This window comes from Capsella rubella, unplaced genomic scaffold (genome assembly GCF_000375325.1).
Source record: "Capsella rubella cultivar Monte Gargano unplaced genomic scaffold, Caprub1_0 scaffold_6, whole genome shotgun sequence".
In the NCBI taxonomy this organism is placed as follows: Eukaryota; Viridiplantae; Streptophyta; class Magnoliopsida; order Brassicales; family Brassicaceae; genus Capsella; species Capsella rubella.
This window is the reverse complement of record NW_006238918.1, coordinates 14,323,821-14,344,143: the sequence shown is the minus strand read 5'-3', so window position 1 is coordinate 14,344,143 and position 20,323 is coordinate 14,323,821. Positions and strand designations below refer to the sequence as shown.

General features: G+C 31.0%; 6 protein-coding genes across 8 annotated transcripts; all 6 read left to right on the top strand.

Moving 5' to 3' along the window:
• The first annotated feature begins 387 nt into the window (after positions 1-387).
• Positions 388-2,682, top strand: LOC17882806. Of its 3 annotated transcripts, none has more exons than XM_023781062.1 (6): positions 388-505; positions 751-842; positions 936-1,051; positions 1,201-1,311; positions 1,400-2,240; positions 2,333-2,682. In XM_023781062.1, the coding sequence occupies exons 2-6, from the start codon at positions 794-796 to the stop codon at positions 2,584-2,586; spliced, it is 1,371 nt and encodes a 456-aa protein (XP_023636830.1). In that variant the 5' UTR covers positions 388-505; positions 751-793; the 3' UTR covers positions 2,587-2,682. The 3 variants fall into 3 exon arrangements, with proteins under 3 accessions (XP_023636830.1, XP_023636831.1, XP_023636832.1); XM_023781063.1 differs by having other exon boundaries at positions 389-505; positions 936-1,042; XM_023781064.1 differs by lacking the exons at positions 388-505; positions 751-842 and having other exon boundaries at positions 972-1,050.
• Positions 2,683-3,192: 510 nt separating this feature from the next.
• On the top strand, positions 3,193-3,656 carry LOC17883673 (putative lipid-binding protein AIR1B). Its single transcript, XM_006289092.2, has one exon. The coding sequence runs from the start codon at positions 3,216-3,218 to the stop codon at positions 3,567-3,569; it is 354 nt and encodes a 117-aa protein (XP_006289154.1). The 5' UTR covers positions 3,193-3,215; the 3' UTR covers positions 3,570-3,656.
• Positions 3,657-5,651: 1,995 nt separating this feature from the next.
• On the top strand, positions 5,652-6,267 carry LOC17881813 (lipid transfer protein EARLI 1). The gene has a single exon (XM_006289079.2). It carries the CDS (start codon positions 5,689-5,691, stop codon positions 6,094-6,096), a length of 408 nt encoding a protein of 135 aa, XP_006289141.1. The 5' UTR covers positions 5,652-5,688; the 3' UTR covers positions 6,097-6,267.
• A 1,973-nt stretch (positions 6,268-8,240) lies between these two features.
• Positions 8,241-8,888, top strand: LOC17882057 (lipid transfer protein EARLI 1). The gene has a single exon (XM_006289671.2). It carries the CDS (start codon positions 8,299-8,301, stop codon positions 8,704-8,706), a length of 408 nt encoding a protein of 135 aa, XP_006289733.1. The 5' UTR covers positions 8,241-8,298; the 3' UTR covers positions 8,707-8,888.
• A 2,907-nt stretch (positions 8,889-11,795) lies between these two features.
• Positions 11,796-12,394, top strand: LOC17881801 (lipid transfer protein EARLI 1). The gene has a single exon (XM_006289883.2). It carries the CDS (start codon positions 11,823-11,825, stop codon positions 12,261-12,263), a length of 441 nt encoding a protein of 146 aa, XP_006289945.1. The 5' UTR covers positions 11,796-11,822; the 3' UTR covers positions 12,264-12,394.
• A 5,095-nt stretch (positions 12,395-17,489) lies between these two features.
• LOC17882802 (pEARLI1-like lipid transfer protein 3) lies at positions 17,490-18,207 on the top strand. Its single transcript, XM_006289830.2, has one exon. The coding sequence runs from the start codon at positions 17,528-17,530 to the stop codon at positions 18,035-18,037; it is 510 nt and encodes a 169-aa protein (XP_006289892.1). The 5' UTR covers positions 17,490-17,527; the 3' UTR covers positions 18,038-18,207.
• Positions 18,208-20,323: the final 2,116 nt, after the last annotated feature.

Below are 20,323 nucleotides of genomic sequence, written 5' to 3'. Positions count from 1 at the left end.
TTGTCAATGTTCTTCGCAATTTGTTTAAATTTTGTCTCTTATTTGAACAAGAGTGATGTCTAGATAATTGTTAATACTTGTTTTGTTAAGGATCCTATAGATCTAGGTTTTATTGCAAAATCCAATATTTCACAGTGAAATCGACCTAACTTAACATAACATCTTAACCCTATCCCAACTTTCTTATATAACCCTTTTGTAAACAATGATCTTGCCACATGGAGCTTAACAAAGTTATTGGGCTTTATTATCAACTAAATAGCCCACACTGTATACGGGCCCTGTTTAAATGAAAGAGAAAGAACAGGAAAAAAAAAAAAAAATATAGATTTCTTATAATATCTCTCTGTAAAATATACAACGCTCTCTCTGAGTTTGTCATCTTCTTCAATCTTCAAAACCCCAAATTCGAAAAATTACAAAATCCCGCCTTTCGCCTTCTTCTAAAAACCCTAACTCCGGTACACCGACGCTCTATCGCCGCCGACCGGAAACCATACTACAGGTTAGCTCTACATCTTGAATCGTCCCTCTCTCTCTTCGCCTTACTTCGATTAAGCTTCTCTGTCAATTTCAATTTCGATTTCAATTGCGGAAAGGGTTTATTCGGAATCGTTTTATCTGATTTTGAAACTCTCTTTGTCACTGTTCTTCGCAATCTGGTAAATTTTGTTTCTCATTCGAAGAAGACTGTGATGCTAAGTTTAGATACCAAAATCATTAATACTTGTTTTGTTTGGGATTCTCCAGATCTAGGTTTTTCATTGTGAAATCGACCTCATAGGCTAAGGAAATGGAACCTTATGTGACCAGAAGAGATGGTGTGGTTGCTAGAGAAACAGGTATATACAGTATACGTTTCTTATAAATTTCTGAGAAATTTCGAAATTTTTATTATCTGAGTGTTTTTTTTTTTTTTTTTTTTTTTTTTGCAGTTAATGAAATGAATCATACAGAAGAAGATCATGGAGGTGGTGATTATGATTATGAGTTGGATCAGCTCTTCCTTGTACATTCTGATATTACATCTGTTCTCCATCAGGTACTTGAGTTGAGTCCTCTGTTCCTTTGTATGGTTGAAAAAGGTGAACAATTTGTTTATTGATGGTTGTGGAGCCATGTTTCCATGTTTTGTCAAATCCTTTTTGGTGATATATGCTCTGTATCATGAGTTATGGCTAATGATTTGTGGAATATCAGATTGATGAGCTTGTTGTGCAAACCATGAAGCGTAAGACCGTGAGCAAACAAGGGACGAGAGAAGTTGAATCCTTTAGATCTGTCTTGTCTGATATGCTGTCCACACTTAAGGTATCATTTCTTTTTACCTACTGTGTATTTTTTTGGCTTCTTGTGTTAACCATTTGCTTAAGAACTGTAATCTATTTTAATTATGCAGCCCTGGTTTCCTAGATTGCAAGAAGTGATATCTGATTCTCAATTACTTCAAAAGGATCAGGAAGTAGAGCTTTTAATGAGCAGTGGTAGTGTGCGATCAAGCAAAGACGAAGATCTGTTTGATGTTGAGAGTCCTGAGCCTACTCAATTTGAGCCTTTAGTCTCTCCTTCTCCCCTCGTGCATTGGCGTGGGGATCAGAACCCTGAAAAGGGTAGACAACTCTTTCTTTTGACACCACTACCGTTAGGAAAATCTGAATTCCTTAAGCATCAGAATGCGTCAAAGCTGACGGCTAAAAGGATTTTCCCAACTGCTGCTGTAAATCAATCGCTTCAAGCTTCGAAAGAAACAACTGATGATGCTTTAGGAGGTGAGTTGATGAAAAATGCAGGACTTGGTAACTCTTCACCAGTACTCAGGAGAAAAATTCAGTCCGAGCTTCTAATGACTCCTTGTTTGAAGATGTCGCCTCCCAAAACTTGTACACTGTTCAAACCGGTACCTGAATCGTTTCAACCAGAAAAGCAAGGGGCTTGTAAGTCCACCTGCTCTGCACTGGGAGCTAGCACTTTTAATGGTTCACAAAGCTCTGGATCCTCTGGTATTGATAAAGCAGACGATCTCTGTTCTAAGTATCCAGAGCTTTTGGGAATACAACATGCTCCAATAACAAGAAAAACAGATCTTGAATCCTCGCCAGTTTGGTGGTTTTCTCCTCCTAAAACATGTGTTTTTGTGAAGCCTGTGAATGAGAAGAAACCAATTGATGAAACTGGTATATCCGGAATGGTATCCTCAGTTGATTTTCAAAACATCAATCCAGAAGCAAAACACACTACGGGTAATATAAAAGTTGATGTCTTGGTCATTTCATTGAGTCTTAATGATATCTCCATACCGACAATCTTTTTACTTTCTCAATTGTTTTCTTAGAGGGAAGCATGTCAATGGTAGTTGAGAGTACTCCAGTGTTTAAAGAACCAGAGAGCGTAATGACGAAAAACAGAACAAGAGCTGGTGAAAGTACTCTGAAGAAAGAGTTATGGACAAGATTTGAAGAAGCCTCAATTCAAGATAGTCATTTCAGCTCGATGACAACAACAGTGAGAGGGAATAAGAAGAAAGGGTTCATGGAAATGTTAGAGGAAGTGAGTGGTAATGACGAAACTGAGGACTTAAACTTATGATGAAAGCACTCAACTAAGTATATGGTGTATAACTTCTTTGTTTGTAATTTTACCAATTGTACTGTTCAATCTATCTTACACCACATCGTGTTAACACCTAACTAATCGAATTAACACCTAACTAAAGGACTCACAACCAGAACTTGTAACTTAGTAGATTGTACTATTACCACCATAGTGTTATAATCCGAATTTAAGCAAAATAAATGAGCATATGTGAGTTTGTGGCTCTGAACCAAGACAAGTCCTTTATTAAGTACCAATATCGGAACTGACCATAACAAAATAAAAATTCATTGTCTATTCCATATTAACGTAAGAGAATACCAAATGTTGGGTTAACATCGATGCATGAACCTTACTGTATGTGATCAGAGTAAACAAAAACATACAACCGAACAAGAAAACCTAACAAGATTTGGTTTATCATATGTCTCTAGGGAATTCTCGACCGAGTGTTACATTTACACATTGCATGATACATTTCTACTTCAATCACTATATCTATAATCAAACAAACGAACATTTCAAACACTATAAATACCTTCATATCCTATATATGCTAACATAACTCAAACTAACAAACATACTCATATAACATATAGAAATATCGAAAACACAAGATTGGGATGACTATGGCTCCAAAGACCTCAACTACACTTGCTTTATTCCTTGTGAGCAATATTCTCTTCCTCAACCTTGTTACCCCGGTTTTCGCAGACACTACTTGCCCAAGAGACTCTCTCAAGCTTTCGTCATGCGCAAATGTTCTCAACCTCATCAACTTGAATCTCGGTGCACCGGTTATGAGACCTTGTTGCTCTATTCTCTTTGGTCTAATTGATCTTGATGTTGCGCTTTGCTTTTGCTCCGCGCTTAAGCTCAGCATTCTTGGCATCACCATTGACACTCCTATTCACCTTAACTTGGCCCTTGATGCCTGTGGACGAACCCTTCCCGATGGATTCCGTTGCCCAACATAGCTGCAATATATACATATTTATCTATAAATGTATGTTTTCGTATTGGTTTTTGGCTAACATCCAATATTCATGCCTGTGCAATTTACGAATAAGGTTAAGCCTTCTATGATGATGTGATTAATACAAACATAATAATTTTCAAAACACTATTATATGTTGGTTTTATAGGGAAAATGTTATAAAATTTTAAATACTGTTATTTAAAGATTAACTGAATTGAACTCATTGCCTAAATGTTTCTAATAGCAATTTTAATATATAAAAAAAACATAATAACACAGTATCGTGCTCAAAAATAAATTAAATTAAATTAAATTTATAAAACTTCAAAATTAACGCTCTATAAAAGTATCGGTAATTTTAAAGGGAAATTTTCAAAAATACGTCATCTTTTTTTTTCATTGAAAAAAAAAACTAGGTAAAACTTTTTTTTCGAGAACAAATTTATATTTCATTTTCGAAATATACAAATTTTTAAAAATAGACTTCAAAATACTCAGAAATAACCATATTATTTTAGTCCAAGTAAATTTCATTAAATATAATAAAATAAATAAATTATTTGATATATGTTTTAAGAATCATAATTCCGCTATACCAATGTATTTTAACTACAAGGGAACTAGAACTAGGCATGTCAATCGGGCTAACCCGGCCCGGCCCGGCCCAAAACCCGTAAAGCCCTCATATATGTGAGCCCGGCCCGGCCCGGCCCGAAAAATTTCCGAGCCTATATTTCAAAGGCGGCCCGGCCCTAACAGGGCTACAGGGCTTTTCGGGCTTTTTTGGGCTTTATTTACCGATAAAAAATCAATTTCTAAGTTCATAATAGTTTTTTAAAAACTATATTTAAAGGTCTACTATAAAAAATAATGCATCAAATTTTAAATAACTTATCAATATTCAATAAAACTAACTTAATTTAAGAGAAAAAATAAAAGCCAAATAAATTATTTACACTTTAACCCAATAAAACATGGAACTAAAATACTTTAAAGTATAAGATAGAGTCAAAATTTAATAGATATTTTGATGATTTCAAAATCATGATACTTATATATATTTAGTTTTAGCTTTGTATAAAGATTTTAAAAGTAATAAGTAAGACTAGTAAGTAAATATGAAAACTATAACATTAATCAAATCTTTTAATCAAAATAAAATATTCAAAAAATTCAAAATATATTTGTATAAGGGCTTTTCGGGCCAGCCCGAGCCCGACCGGGCTAAGCCCAAAAAACCCTTTAGCCCGAATGGGCTTAGCCCAAAAAGCCCGGTTTTTTCTGGACATATATATTTAAGCCCGATCCCGATGTTTTTCAAGGCCGGGCCAAACTAGCCTGCGGGCTTTAGCCCTAATTGACATGCCTAACTAGAACTTACGTAGAAAATGATTAAGAACATCTTCAAACATCAATTAATTCACCTAAAATACTGATTCTGTTTTTGTCTTTAATTATAGAGTCAAAGTTATTTACCGCTGGTTTTTTCACTCTCAGCCTTCAAACTAATGTGTCATTTATACTGGTTATTACCGAATAAATTAACTGCAAACTGGTTTTAAATTCCATAGCTATTAATTATGCATGCAAGATTTATAATCCAAACGAGAAGGATAGAGCCAATAAAATCGTGAAAGCCAGACTTTATGGTCAGAAATTTCCAAATTACTAATCTTCTTCAAACACAAATCGCCAGCTAAATCACATATATGAATACACATGGGACTTACGTGAACACATGTGCATCGATTCTATTTTAAATCTTGTTTTGGTAATCATGTTCATCAATTTTGATTACAAAATTGTACGAAAATCCATAAAAATCTTTTCACCCCAGTTCATTTGATGCCAATGTATACAACAACCACCCACGTACACCCCCATGATTGATATGGAATATATCTTTACAACTTAATAAAACAAAGATCCATTGACTAGTGTTACTTATATATAAATTCGTTTAATAATTCCTCATAATTATATAATTATGCCAGCTTTAATAAACATAACAACCCCTTAAAACCCTACTATAAATACATCATAGATCTCTTCATTTATCTTCACCACTCTCTTTCACCAACACTTCTTACCTAAAATAGAAATATATATTTCGAGAGATGGCTTCAAAAATCTCAGCCTCCCTAGTCATTTTCCTCACATTCAACATCCTCTTCTTCACCTTGACCACCGCGTGTGGTGGTGGCTGCAGTCCAGTCCCTAAACCTAAGCCTAAGCCAAAGCCTACTCCTAGCCATTCCTCTACCGGAAGCTGCCCAAAAGACACTCTCAAACTCGGTGTTTGCGCCAATGTCCTCAAGGATCTTCTCAAAATCGAGTTGGGAACGCCACCAGTAAAGCCATGTTGTTCCCTCATTAAGGGTTTGGTTGATCTTGAGGCCGCAGCTTGCCTCTGCACTGCCATAAAGGCTAATGTTTTAGGCATTAACCTTAATGTTCCTGTCTCTCTCAGCCTTCTTCTCAATGTGTGTGGCAAGAAGGTCCCTTCTGGATTTAAATGTGCTTGATCTATCTACTCTCCGATTTTGTTATAATGTTTCATCTATTTTTTCGATGTTTTTCTTTGATTAAGATTCTTTAAATTCTACTTTTTCAGTTGTTAATCGAATAAGTGTTGCTTCTACTTCTTTTACTGTGTTCATTTTGAATCAATGGTTTAAAGTTAGAATCAGACTCTTGTTTCCGCTTTTATTCTCAAAGAGTCATATGATCCAAAGAGCAAGATTCTATATATACTGACCTAATCTCTCCATATAAAGATTAATTAAATTACTGTAATTATGGTCCCTGGAATTTATATTTTATGAGAATTAACAATAATAAAATGATAGTAAGAAAATATATGAATTTGTTTACGAAATAAAAATAAAAAATATGATATATCTTAAAATCCAGGAAAGAAATTGTAGAAATAGATGATAATGATTTGATAGACAAAAAAATGCCATTGTTGGTCAATTACTCATATCTACGTGTGATTTCAAACACATCCTTTCGGGATGATGGTCTTTGGCTCATTCGTCTTTTTAGGATTTTATCTATTTAGCTTATTAGACTCTAATACTGAATCATGAATTTTCAACTCAAAATCAAATAAAAATAAGTAGATTGATATGCATATGTAACTAATATGAAATCACCAAAAACAAAATTAAAACGGTAAGACAGAATAGTAAACAATATATGAAGTCATCAACAATGGTAAACAAGATATAATCAATCAATTTATTACCGAGTTACATGTATGCATTGTGTTTTTCCTTAAAGAAATTTAAATTATTTTATAAGTGACATTTCGAAATTAGTTTTAGATTAAATGGAGAGATAAAGTAGAACGAAAGATGGAAAGGGAAAAAAATATTTACTTGAATACGAAGAGATGAACTTTTGTAAGAGGGTTATATTTAATTGTTTTATGACATTTTACCATTTACACTTTAATTGATTTATTTTTAAATCTTTGACTATTGTTTTAATGTAAAGGGTGCAATTTTACATTAGAAACTCAGAAAATGTAGATCTAGAGGTTTGAGGTAAATAATCACCCTTAAAATTTAAATTATCGAGTAATAGAGAAATAGAGAAATTGGAAAACAAATTTGGAGCATACTGATCACATAGAATAAATTAAAGCAAGTAAAAGTTTTGCATTATCTGATTCAAAGACTTCTCTCAAACAATCATATATATATATATATAGACCAATTTTATTTTATTTTATTTTCATTTCTAAAGTAAACTTAGTTTTCACCTTGCCGAAAAGGAAGTGCATATTTATGTAAATTGAGTTCGTCAAGCCAGACTTTAGTGGACATAAAATTCCATAATGCTAATAACACCATCGCCAGCCAAAACTTATATGCGTGGGCAACACTACACATGGGACTGATGAGTAAATTATTGAACCCGTACATGTGCATTGATTCTAGTTTTGTTATATAGTTTAATTGTGATTAAAAATATTACAAATTCATTTGATACTAAACTATATATACACACTCTTGAATATACTGAAAACTTTGAAGTGTATAACTATTTGTTTTTAATGTGCACAATCAATCTTCTATATTTAACGCTAAACTAAAAACCACATCGGTCTCAATAATTAATTTTAAAAATAATTACATGATTAATTTGAAAAGAAATATTGAATTATAGTATATGTTTGGGAGTAAAGGCGTTATTTTCAAATTTTTGTGAAACTGAATATAATGACCCAAATTATAGTATATGTTTGGGAGTAAATGCGTTATTTTAAAATATTTAAATCTTTTACAATAGCCAAAAAATAAACATGTAAACATATGGTGCTTTTACATTAGCTAACAAAGATTATATGATTACGTTTTAATTTATACACTAAACAATTAATAAAAAGGAACTATGACAGCAAAATAGGGTGCTTTTAATTATATTTTCATAACTCCATGATTGTACAGTATTTTTACAATATTGTAGTTAAAATGAAATGTATCTTAACCACTCAATAATACAAAGATCCTCTGACTATTGTTACTGAAAGTTAAATTCGTTTAATAATTCCTCAAAATATAATTGCAAATGACAGCTTTAATAAACTGTCAAACAACTTAAAAACCTACTATATATACATACACTATCTCTTCATTTATCTTCACCACTCTCTTTTAGCAACATTTCTTTCTTAAACATTCTTACTTAAAATAGAAATATATATTCTATTTCGAGAGATGGCTTCAAAAATCTCAGCCCCCCTTGTCCTTTTCCTCACATTCAACATCCTCTTCTTCACCTTGACCACCGCGTGTGGTGGTGGCTGCAGTCCAGTCCCTAAACCAAAGCCTAAGCCAAAGCCTACTCCAAGCCACTCCTCCACCGGAAGCTGCCCAAAAGACACTCTCAAACTCGGTGTTTGCGCCAATGTCCTCAAGGATCTTCTCAAAATTGAGCTGGGAACGCCACCAGTGAAGCCATGTTGTTCCCTCATTAAGGGTTTGGTTGATCTTGAGGCCGCAGCTTGTCTCTGCACCGCTATAAAGGCTAATGTTTTAGGGATTAACCTTAATGTTCCTATCTCTCTCAGCCTTCTTCTCAACGTGTGTGGCAAGAAGGTCCCTTCTGGATTCGTATGTGCTTGATCTATCTATCAACCATTTGATCGCTAAATTATAATCTTTAATTTATGTTTAAGATTCTTTAAATTCTCATGTTTTCATTTTTATTTCGAATAAGTTTTTCTTATACTTCTTCTACTGTATCCATTTTAAATCAAGTTGCCTCTTATTTATGCTTTTATTCTCAAAGAATCGTATTCATACCACTTATATGTTCTAACGATCAAAAGAGCAAGAACTCTATGTTGACCTAATCTATTGTTCAAACTATGAATTACTTCACTTCTGAAATCGGTATTTTTCTTAAAGCATCAATGAGAGAAAGCTAAGTGTGACCATATTGACATTAAAAAATGAGTGTGTAACCCTGAAAAAAAATTCATAATAATATGATAGCACGAACATATAAGTTGAGATCGATATAAAAAAAAGTAGACTATTCAAGACGGCCTTTGGATCACACAGCCGATTCTAGCTAGAGATTATAGTTGAGGTAACGGTAAAACAACATTTTAAATATACTGACTTGATTTGGATGTATCTATCTAACTAGGTTCGGACCCGCGCTACAGCGCGGGGGAAATAATTACATATATATAACTTTTAACGGATTAAAATATGTTACATTTTAATTTTGTTAGAATGCAGTAGATTACGGTAAATCATATATTTGTATAATAAGTTTAAATAAAATAAAAAAGAAAAATAGAGTAAATAATCATATACTGAGTTTTGATACTATTAAAAACACGGTGAAAATTTAACAGCACAAAAAAATATTTGTCGATAAATTATTCATTTTGACCATTTTTATAGTAAAAATACGAATATAAGTAAAAATTACATATTTACAATATAGTTTTTGAAAGTCCAACCCGTAACAGAATTCAGTTCGTAAAAAACATTATTCGTAACTCGCTTTATCATTGTAATTGTGATTTTAGCAAACTACCCGTGAATTATCTAAAATTTACATAGTTTAATATATAATATATTTTATCAATAAAAATTATGTCTCCAAATTACATTTATGTCTTCAAAAAATATTTCAATATTTTAAATTCTAAAAGTTTTATATATTTGAACCTTTTATTTATAATATTTTGAAACTATTTGAAATTTTAAATATGCTCATGTAACAATGGTTTTAATATTGGTCATACTTATAATGATTTTAAACCATTGTCCAAAATATTTAACCGAGTGTAGTTGAGTATTATATGTCCGTTTTGAAAAATTCAAATTGCAACATATGCAAAAAAAAGTTAAATTTTTATTAAATATTTATATTATATAATATAATATCAAAAATTAAAAATAACATCAAATAAAAGTGAAAGAAGAATAATATTTTTTAAATAGATTGTATTAAATTAGTTAGAGAAATATTAGTAAATCCTATAATTAGTTATGGAAATAATACAATCCTAAAATTAGATATGGAAAGTATTCGGTGTATGTATCCAAACCCATTCATCTATCCAACTTTAAAAGATCCAATTACAAATTTTGGGTAATTTTTTGAAATTGACCCGACCCGAAAGTTTTTGTATTTCTCTTTTACTAATATAGGGATTTTACGTTATAAAATATAAAACATCGATCATACACTAACTTGTTTATTTGGTCCATAGAATGAGTCTTGGGTTCACGGGATAGCATAATTATCTTTGTCACATCTCAGATTCAAGGTTTTGTTTTCTTTCTTTTATTTAATTCAGTGAATTGTAATTAAAAATTGAACAATTTTAAACAAAAGGAGAGACGACTGCACGAGTCCTACCAAGAATGTTTTATGGGCAATTCGTAATTATCAAAGACAAAACACATTGATAATCCAAATGATCATTTTTGAGTTTGTGTTTAGGTCTGGAAAATTCATGTTTTTAGGGACACGTCCAATGAAGGTTTGTATATGGTCTTACAACAGTTCTACCAAACCTTATTTTTGATTTTAAATTTTGTAATATATAATTTTCGAATTTATTTCTGTATTTATAATTTAATATCGGATTATCAATCCTAAAGTGTTTGGGACCAAAATTAAATAAACCATATGATCTCTTTAGCGATAATTATCAGCTTCCCTTAGTTGACTTCCCAAACTAGTTTTTCTTTTCCCAAACTAGGAGATTAAATTTATTTAGAACCACAGAATATCCTTTATTTCTTAAAATAAAATATTCGAAAATTTAGAAAAATTCTAGAACATGGAGAATTTGAACAAATGTGCAATATGGGGTATGGAAAAAAAAAGTCCTCAAAAAAGACATTCTTATGAAACAAAGAAAATAATAATTTAAGGATTTATTAATATGTAAACAAAAAGTTTGCTTAGTGGGTCAGTTTATTTCTTTAATATATTGATTTTATGAAAATAGCTATAAACTTTTTATTTAACTGGTGTTACTATTTTTTCATGACTAAAAATTTTAAGTCAATTTAAACCAGCGGCACTTAACTGTTCTAAACTAGAACATATGAACTTAACCCAAATCATGTTTTCCGTATAAGTGAGGCAAGTCTACATATACCAGGGGCGGACCCACATAGAAGATGGTGGGGGCAGTTGCACCCACCAACCTATTAAAAACTAAAAATTTTACATTAAAATTAAAGTTATAAGTGTCAAAATGGTTAAAGTGCCCCCATGTAATGTTTGAGGTCATGGGTTCAAGTTTCATCTGCTACTTTTTGCACCCATTAAATTTTTTTTCTGGGTCCGCCCCTGACATATACCAAACCTTATCTACAGCCTAAAGCTATAGAAGCTCTTAAGTAAAATGGCTTCGATGTCATGCATGAACTCATGATGGCGGTGTTAATAACAGCATTGACAAATTCATAGGACACGAATCAAATATTTCCTAAACTATATACACAAACGAAAGATCCAAATTATTTTCAAGTTCTAAAACAAGTCTGATTGTAAATATGTAGAAAAAGGCAATAAAAAATATGATATTTTAATTTGTAGAATTACAAATAATTATTTATAGTCAAATAAGTTGGTTCCTCTTCTAGTTCTTTTAGAACCCTATAAATACCACACAAGGCTTCTCTTCATTTCTCACCACCTCTCTTTCTTATTAAACACAATCAATAGTTTTTAAAACACTGAATCTTTAAAGAAAATAACAATGGCTTCAAAGAACTCAGCCTCTCTTGGTCTTTTCTTTGCCTTCAACATCTTTTTCTTCAACTTAACCGCTGCAACTGATTGTGGATACAACCCAAGTCCCAAAGTCCCAAGTCCTAAGGTACCAGTCCCAAGTCCTAACCCTAGGCCGCTCACGCCTCCTAGCACCCCTGGCTCATCTGGAAGCTGTCCTATCGATGCTCTCAGACTCGGTGTATGTGCAAATCTCCTAAGTGGTTTACTTAACTTGCAATTGGGGCAGCCATCGTCTCAACAATGCTGTTCGCTCATCCAAGGTTTGGTTGACGTTGACGCTGCGATTTGTCTCTGCACTGCTCTTAGAGCTAACGTTCTTGGCATCAACCTTAACCTTCCTATATCTCTCAGCATTCTTCTCAACGTATGTAACAAAAAGCTTCCATCTGGTTTCCAATGTGCTTAAACGATATAAGCTATATATGCATATACTACTAGCTCGTGCTCACAGAAAAACATAACAGTTTGAATAAACGCATGTAAGCTAGACTTTAATGTTTAAATCTTACTATGTTTTAACTTTTAAGTGATATACAAATAAAAATGTGAGAGTTTTCTAGTTTATTTTTGTAGACTTTCCCGTACGTAAGTGTATTTCTCTTTTTCGAACCAGTTGCAATGAAAGAAGTTTTTTAACATGCATACAAATTGGAGGGTTACTCATGAATTTTTATAATGTGAATGTTAGGTATATTAAGCTCTATGATACGGAAATATATTTACGTATGTGGTCACTCCAGAAAATTTGAGTCTTGCAAAATTATTTTTACAAATAATGAGTAAAAGAAATCAAAGATAGTTAACATCATTGATATAAATTTTTATAAGAAAATAAAATAAAGGTTTTGAATAACTTATTATGAAAATCGAATACGATATATATTGTGTGACATTTTCATGATTATATATTCAGCAGACTTGTGAATGAAAAAGTTAATCAGTACGTTATGAGAGAAAATACTAGTATGAAAGAAACTGGAAATACCTGGAAATGTTATGAGTTAAAAATATTACATATATATAATTAATAATAATATTCTTATCTTAATTAATCCTTAATGTCACCAAGACTCATTTAGTGGAGTTCGAACTCTTTCACTAAGTGAATGTGGTAATTAACTTATTTAGTGGAGTTCGAGCGTGTTTTCTTGTGGCTGGTCAAGCTCCTTCGTCGAATCAGATGCGTAATGGCTCCATTCTATAGCCGCAACGGTGTTTGATAAGTTGAGGGTTTAGTTTCCGGTGGTAGCTAGCTCCCCTCTCCTTTTGAGAACTCTGTTTGTATTTCAATCCTTTGGTTTAGTTCAAGGCATGTTCTTTGTTGTGGCTCCCTGTTGTTCTGCTTTTGTTTGAAGATTGTGTTGCTTTGCGTTCTCGCCTCTTGCTTGCGTCTTCTTGTGCTGTAGAGGAGCTAGTAGGGCTAATGGCTTTTCGTGTGGTTGTAAAATGTGTTATTTTGCTCTGCTGACTTTGGGGAATGAACTTGGTAGAGGGAGCTTGCACCACTTGCTTAACTTGGCTTGTGAGGTTCCGTTTCTGAGAAAGCTCATGGATCGAAACAAAGAATTAATCTCACATGACGCAGAGAGAGTATGTGATCGATGATTTGGAGTTCTCACCGTTGACGGCTCGATCTCGGACCTCCTGCGAAAGGCTTCTACAACAAATTTTTGTCGTATCAAGGTGTTTACAATTTGCAATTGCCCTACTTCTTCTGCAACTCATCTGGGGAGGACAACAAAAAACGTCATCGCTTCATCTTGTTACCATAGCTTCATTGCTTGGTTGAGCAAATGGACCGAAATCTTGGTTTAATTACCGTCTTATGCTTCCATGTTTTTATCTTTTTTGCCATGGAACCATGTGTATAGGTTTCTAATCTTTTGATTGTAACCTAAACTATTTTCATTTTCAATGAAATATTTACCATTTAGCAAAAAAAAGAATGTGGTAATTAACCAAATGACTAGATGACCAAAATAAGCATCAGAAGGTTTATAATAATTAAGCAACTTCATTTTAATAAAATATATACATACACACTATTAGACACTAGATTTAAGTATGGTTTAGCGAATATTTAAAATATGATACTAATTACTACACGTAAATTTTATCATTTTATCATCTTTTATTTATTTGAAAATGATATGTGTTAAGTTGTAAAATCTCTATGATTTCAGAATTTGATATTTTATATATTTATAATGATACTAATTTATTTATAAGTTTAAATACATTTTTCTAATTGCTTTATCATTTAAGATTGTACGGTAGAATTGTCAAAATATACTTTGAAATAACATTAATGTTTGGATGCTACAAATTTTCTAGGTACGAGTTAGATATCTAATATTTAGAAGAAAGAAAATACCTGTAGATGATAAATAACAAAGATTATTGACAAGTTCACTTATGTAAATTCTATACAAAATTAAGTTTAATCTAAGGTTTATAAGCTCAACTGTCACATTTTAACAATTTATAAACTATATAAATAAGAATGTATAATATTAAGAAGTTGAAACTTTAAATAAATTTTGGTTACTTTGACGACGTTGTTATTGAGAGTATTACAATTTTGGAAACACAAAAATAATTTGACAGATCAATCTCTTTCTTAAAACAGCTAAATCATACAATAGTATGTTAATTTATATAAATTTTACTTATTATATCAATAAGTATCCCATGTCTACGGAAATGTTTTTTATATAAAAATATGATCTTATTGAAAATTCATCTAAGTCTAACTTGATAACGAAATTTTTATTACTATTTTTATAGTATAAGATTATCAAATATTAATTTATAGAAATTCTTGTGTATGTACTAAGAAAATAAAAGATTGAAATACAAAGATATTTCGAAGACTTTTGTACAGAACCTTGTTGGAAATATAACTATAATAGCTAGAATCAAAACGAAATTGGTGTCTTATAGTGTAAAAGCTAAAGAGTACCAAAAATGTATTAAATAGCTGCCCAATCAAATTCTATCGTACTTTTAAAATACATATTATCATCGCTGTGCTATTTGTTTCACGTGAAAAAGTTTGAAATAATCTATTTTTATTGTCAGTTTTAACTATTTTGTGGTCATTATTAGATTATTCAAATTAGATATCATTCCATTTATATTTTAAAATAATTTTTCAAATTGTTTGAAATAATTTTGCAAATTGTTTACAATAATTTTGCAATTTTTTTGCAATAAGTTTGCAAATTGTGTGCTATAATTTTGTGATCAAAGAAAAATCTGAACAGTGGAAGAAAAAAACTTTACGATCTTTTCGATGTCAATAATATCTATGAAAAATAATATTTTTTTGTCAACTACTTATTAATTTTTTATGTTTCGTTTAACATATAATTGTAGGCTTTAAAGGAGATTGTTGGTGTTGTGGTGGCAAACAATATGGGAGAGATATTTACAGTACCGTGAAAGAAGCAATTACAGCTGTATCTGAGTTACGCCAAAAGAGATTCGTTATTTTAGGATAGAAAAGCATTTACAATAAAATTTCAACATTACCAAGTTACTAGCTAGAGACAATTTAATTCTCATTGGTGATGGTCAAGATTCAACCATCATCACGGGTAAAATATTATGAAACAATGATTAGAGAATTGTGTGATAATTATTTAGCGTAAAAGTCTTTTTTTTTTTTTTTTGGGCAAAAGCGTAAAAGTCTAACAGTCTAACTCATTGGGAAATACATATATATTAAAATCAAATTATTTTTTTACAGACTTATTAATTTTGGTAATAGAAAAAAGTAAGTTTCATAGAACGTAGTTATACATTGTATGAAAAGATGGGAAAAAAACCTTCACTGAAAAAAATAATGAGTTTACAGTTTTAAATCTATTAGCAATGAGTGTATATATACCTTGTAATAACAGTTTTTTATAGTAATAAGTCTTAACATCTCCTCAAATTAAAGAATGTTCTCTAATTAACTAGATTGATGAAATTGATATTTCGCTAATTTTTGCTAAGTTCATAAAAACAGAGCATCTTTTTGCTAATTTGTTTTACAGTAAGATTATTTTTGCTTTAAATCTTCTCAAAAACATAGATTCAAATTCACAATTCTGCACCAAAAAAAAAACAGAAATTATTTAAAAAATTAATATAAAATATTTCGAATTGTTATCAAAAAGATAATTATGTACAAATAATATTATTTTGGATTTTTTATAATTTATTTATATTTTTTGGAAGTGAATAATAAAATTATAAAATTTAGCGAACTTGAAAAACAATTGCACGAAACTTTTTAAAATAATCCTATAATGTTTTTGTATGATTCTCTTCTATATAATATGTATTAAATTATCAATATGTCCACATCACCGTGTTATTTTTCTTGTTCTTCATTTTTTGAAGAAGTTCTAAATGTTATTTTCTTAATTGACTTTTTTTTGTTGGGGTTGTCGTCGCATTGCTAAAACGATGATGTTTTCTTTCGGTGAAAATATTATTGGCTCTATTTGTTTTGTTTCTGCCCTACCAAACTAAAAGATGATATTTTCTTTCGGGACAAAAATGTTATTATTTGACTTTACGAAACTCTAAATTTTAATTTTCAATATGTTCACATAGTATTTCCATGTTGGGATATACCCATCACATATCTTCTCAAACTTAATTAGTTACATTTTTTCCTATAGAAAATGTTTTAATCTAATTGGAAGGAACACTGTTAAAAATATAGAACATGCAGTTAAAATATATTCTTATTGTACTCACCACATATGTTCAAAGTTCAAACGTGCATTGTGTTACAATCAAACGTGCTTACTCGGCCCTGCCAGGTCGTGGCACATTCGATAAGAGGAAGTTGGTTTCATTCATCAACGCTATCATAAGCCACTTCATGAAGAAAACTCATTGGGTTAAAACCTCAAGACTAATTAAATGTGTAATTAGACTAAATTGTCCAACTATATAAGAATATTTCCTCTCTATTATGTTCTTTACAATATTTGTCATTCTCTACTCTAATATGCCCAATTATAGTGAAGAATTGTTTTTCAATGGAGTAATAAAAGATTGAATTTTCGCAAGTTCAAATATTTTTAGCACTTACTTTAAACACGTTTCTATATCTTTTGAATATAATTTAACATCAAATTCAAAAAAAAAAAGATTGAAAATCAATTAGTGTTGGATTAAAATTTAACCAAACATACTCTGTTATTATTTTACAGATTTTACCAAGAAAGAAAAAAAAAAACAGACAATATTTTTTCTGGCCAATTTTTTTACCGTTCCTCACAAATTTGCTGAAGCTCTTTTCCCAGGCACCTAACCGGCCGCCTATTCCAATTTTTCATTTTTAAAGCTAAATTTGAATGCATGAATCAAATTTTTCCGTAAATAAAACTATTTTACAAAGATGAAGTTCCAAATACAATTTTGAGGTTCTACCTATATATATACATAAAAGGAAAAATAATAATTCAGAGTTTGTATGTGTGTAAACTGGATAAGTGTACAAATATCTGTAAATAATTCATTTTAATATTCCGAGTTGGTCCTCTACACATCTTTCTAAAACCCTATAAATACCTACACCCTCTCTTCGTTTTTTCTCATCTCTCTCTCTCTCAAACACACTTAATAATCCTGAAAACAGCAAATACAACTTCAAAAAAAAAAACAATGACTTCAAAGAACTCAGCCTCTCTTGCTCTTTTCTTCGCCCTCAACATCCTTTTCTTCACCTTAACCACTGCAACTGATTGTGGATGCAACCCAAGTCCTAAGGTCCCAAGTCCTAAGGTTCCAAGTCCTAAGGTTCCAAGTCCTAAGGTTCCAAGTCCTAAGGTCCCAAGTCCTTCAGTTCCAAGTCCTTCGGTCCCAAGTCCTAACCCTAGGCCAGTCACGCCTCCTAGCACCCCTGGCTCATCTGGAAACTGTCCTATTGATGCTCTCAGACTCGGTGTATGTGGAAATGTCCTAAGCGGTCTACTCAACATCCAGTTGGGTCAGTCTTCATCTCAACAATGTTGCTCACTCATCCAAGGTTTGGTTGACGTCGACGCTGCGATTTGTCTTTGCACTGCTTTGAGGGCTAATGTTCTTGGCATCAACCTTAACGTTCCCATATCCCTCAGCGTTCTTCTCAATGTTTGTAACAGAAAGCTCCCATCTGGTTTCCAATGTGCTTAAACGATATCAGCTATTCGCACACACAGTGTTCTCTTCAATATCATTACAGTTTGAATAATTGCATGTACACTAGACTTTAATGTTTAAATCTTAATCTGTTTTAAGTGATATAATAAACATGTGAGAGTTTTCTAGTTTATTTCTGTAAACGTTCCCCTCAGTGTATTTCTCTTTTTTCAACCAGTTCAATAAAATAAAGTTTTATTTTCAGATTCTTGCATTTGAATTTTGGTTCATTTTTAACATGCAATCGATTGTATACGACTTGTAATAATGTGAATGTTAGTTACATTAAGCTCTAGCTAAGACACAGACTTAAAATATACAGTCTTGCAAAGTTAACTATATTTACAATTATAGTCAAAGAATGACTAAAAGAGATCAAAGATAGTTAACTTAACACTATTAAGTACATAATATAAGATTTGGAATAACTGATTATGAAATTCGAATACCATAAGTTATATGGTATTACCATGCTCACATATTCAATTGTAAATGAAAAGTTAAATATTACTTTGAATAATTATGAAAAAAATATTACAAATATATAAACAATAATCACTATCTGAATAATATTATAGTTTTTAACAATTAAAACGAAATTTTTTTTATTGTGTAAAAGATAAAAACTATAAAAAATTCATTAAATTTAAATACCTTCCCAATTAGATTCCTTTTTTGTCTTTGAAAAACATTTTTCATATGCATATTATGTCTTCACGGTGTTAACGTTTTTTCTTGCTCTTTGTTTCTTGTAAAGAAGTTTGAAGTAATCTATTTTTTAGTCGTATACAAAAAATTTGTGGTCCTAGAATCGTTGAAAATATTATATTTCTTTTGAGAACAAATGTTTTTATTGACTTTAAGAGTAAACCAATTCTTTTGTGGGAATGTCAATGGTTTTTTTGTGGTACTCTAATTGTCTAAAATATCTTTGACAATTATGCCAAATATATATTTTCTCATACGTATTTATTACATTTTTACGTTACTCAGACAATTGAAACCAAGACCATTTATAGCATTACGTAGAATGATTTCTTGACTCACACGGAACATGGTGTATCAAAATACAAAGAGTGTTATTACGCGTATGGTGCTCAAGATCTTAACGTTTTTTTTGTTCAGCTTTTAATTAAAAATTCTACTTAAAAAAGTAGGTAATATAAAAATGATTTTAAGTGATATATCGTAAGTTTTGTTTTATGTTTGTCATTTGCGTTTTTTTCTTTCTTTCTGTTTTTTTTTTTTTTTTTTTTTTTTGCGTTGTTATTATTCTTGATTTTTAAAGACGACCAAGGATACAACGAGTTCTTTCAAAATTCAGATAGTCAAAATGTGTGATTGGGAATTAATCCAGACGTCATTGGGTTGACTTAATTTGGAACCACTAATAATTAATCAGTATGAGCTAAATTCGAAACTTCCAAATATAGAAGCCAATAGAAACTTACGTTTACTAAACATGACGATTTTATCATCAGCGTGATATATGGACTACAAACACGTCTTTGAGTTGAGAAACAAGTTTCATAACTTATATTCTTTTAAATTATTTGCAAAGATGAAAAAAAAATCTTATAAGTTTACAATTTAAAATTTTTTAGCAATAAGCACATTAATCAATATCTCATTTAAATAACAATTTTTTAACTATTTGTTTCGACATAATCCATTATTTTTTCTTTTTTTCTTTCTATATTTTGATGAAATTTGAGCTTTAGTTGAGGTACTGATTAGTGAAATAATGTGTATTCAAAAAAAAAAAAAAAAAATGTGTATTCGAGTTATGATACCATATTAAGATTCATATCAGTTTTGGCCACTTAAAAAATCTTATTTGTCTTCAATATCCTCAAAAACATTGATTAAAATTTATGATTCTAGAGTCCTAGTAACTAAATCTAATAATTATGAAATTAAAATGGGACTAATAGCTAATTCGAAGATCTCACGTACGGCAGGTGGTGGAAAGATCACCACTTGTAATATCGGTATCCAAAATGCAATTGACGTATGAAATAGCTATTTTTTTTCTTTTAATTTTCTTAATTGACTTACTTTGGTTGTCTTCGAATAGCTGATAAACGATGATGATTTATTTCGGTGCAAATAGTATGAATTGGCTCTATTTTGTTTGTCTCTGTCCTACCAAACTTAAATATGATATAGTCTTTCGGGACAAAATGTTACTATTTGACATTAAGAAAGTCTACATTTTGAATTATGAGTTCACATCACATAATTTCTCAAACTTAACTCTATTACATTTGCTCATGGTCG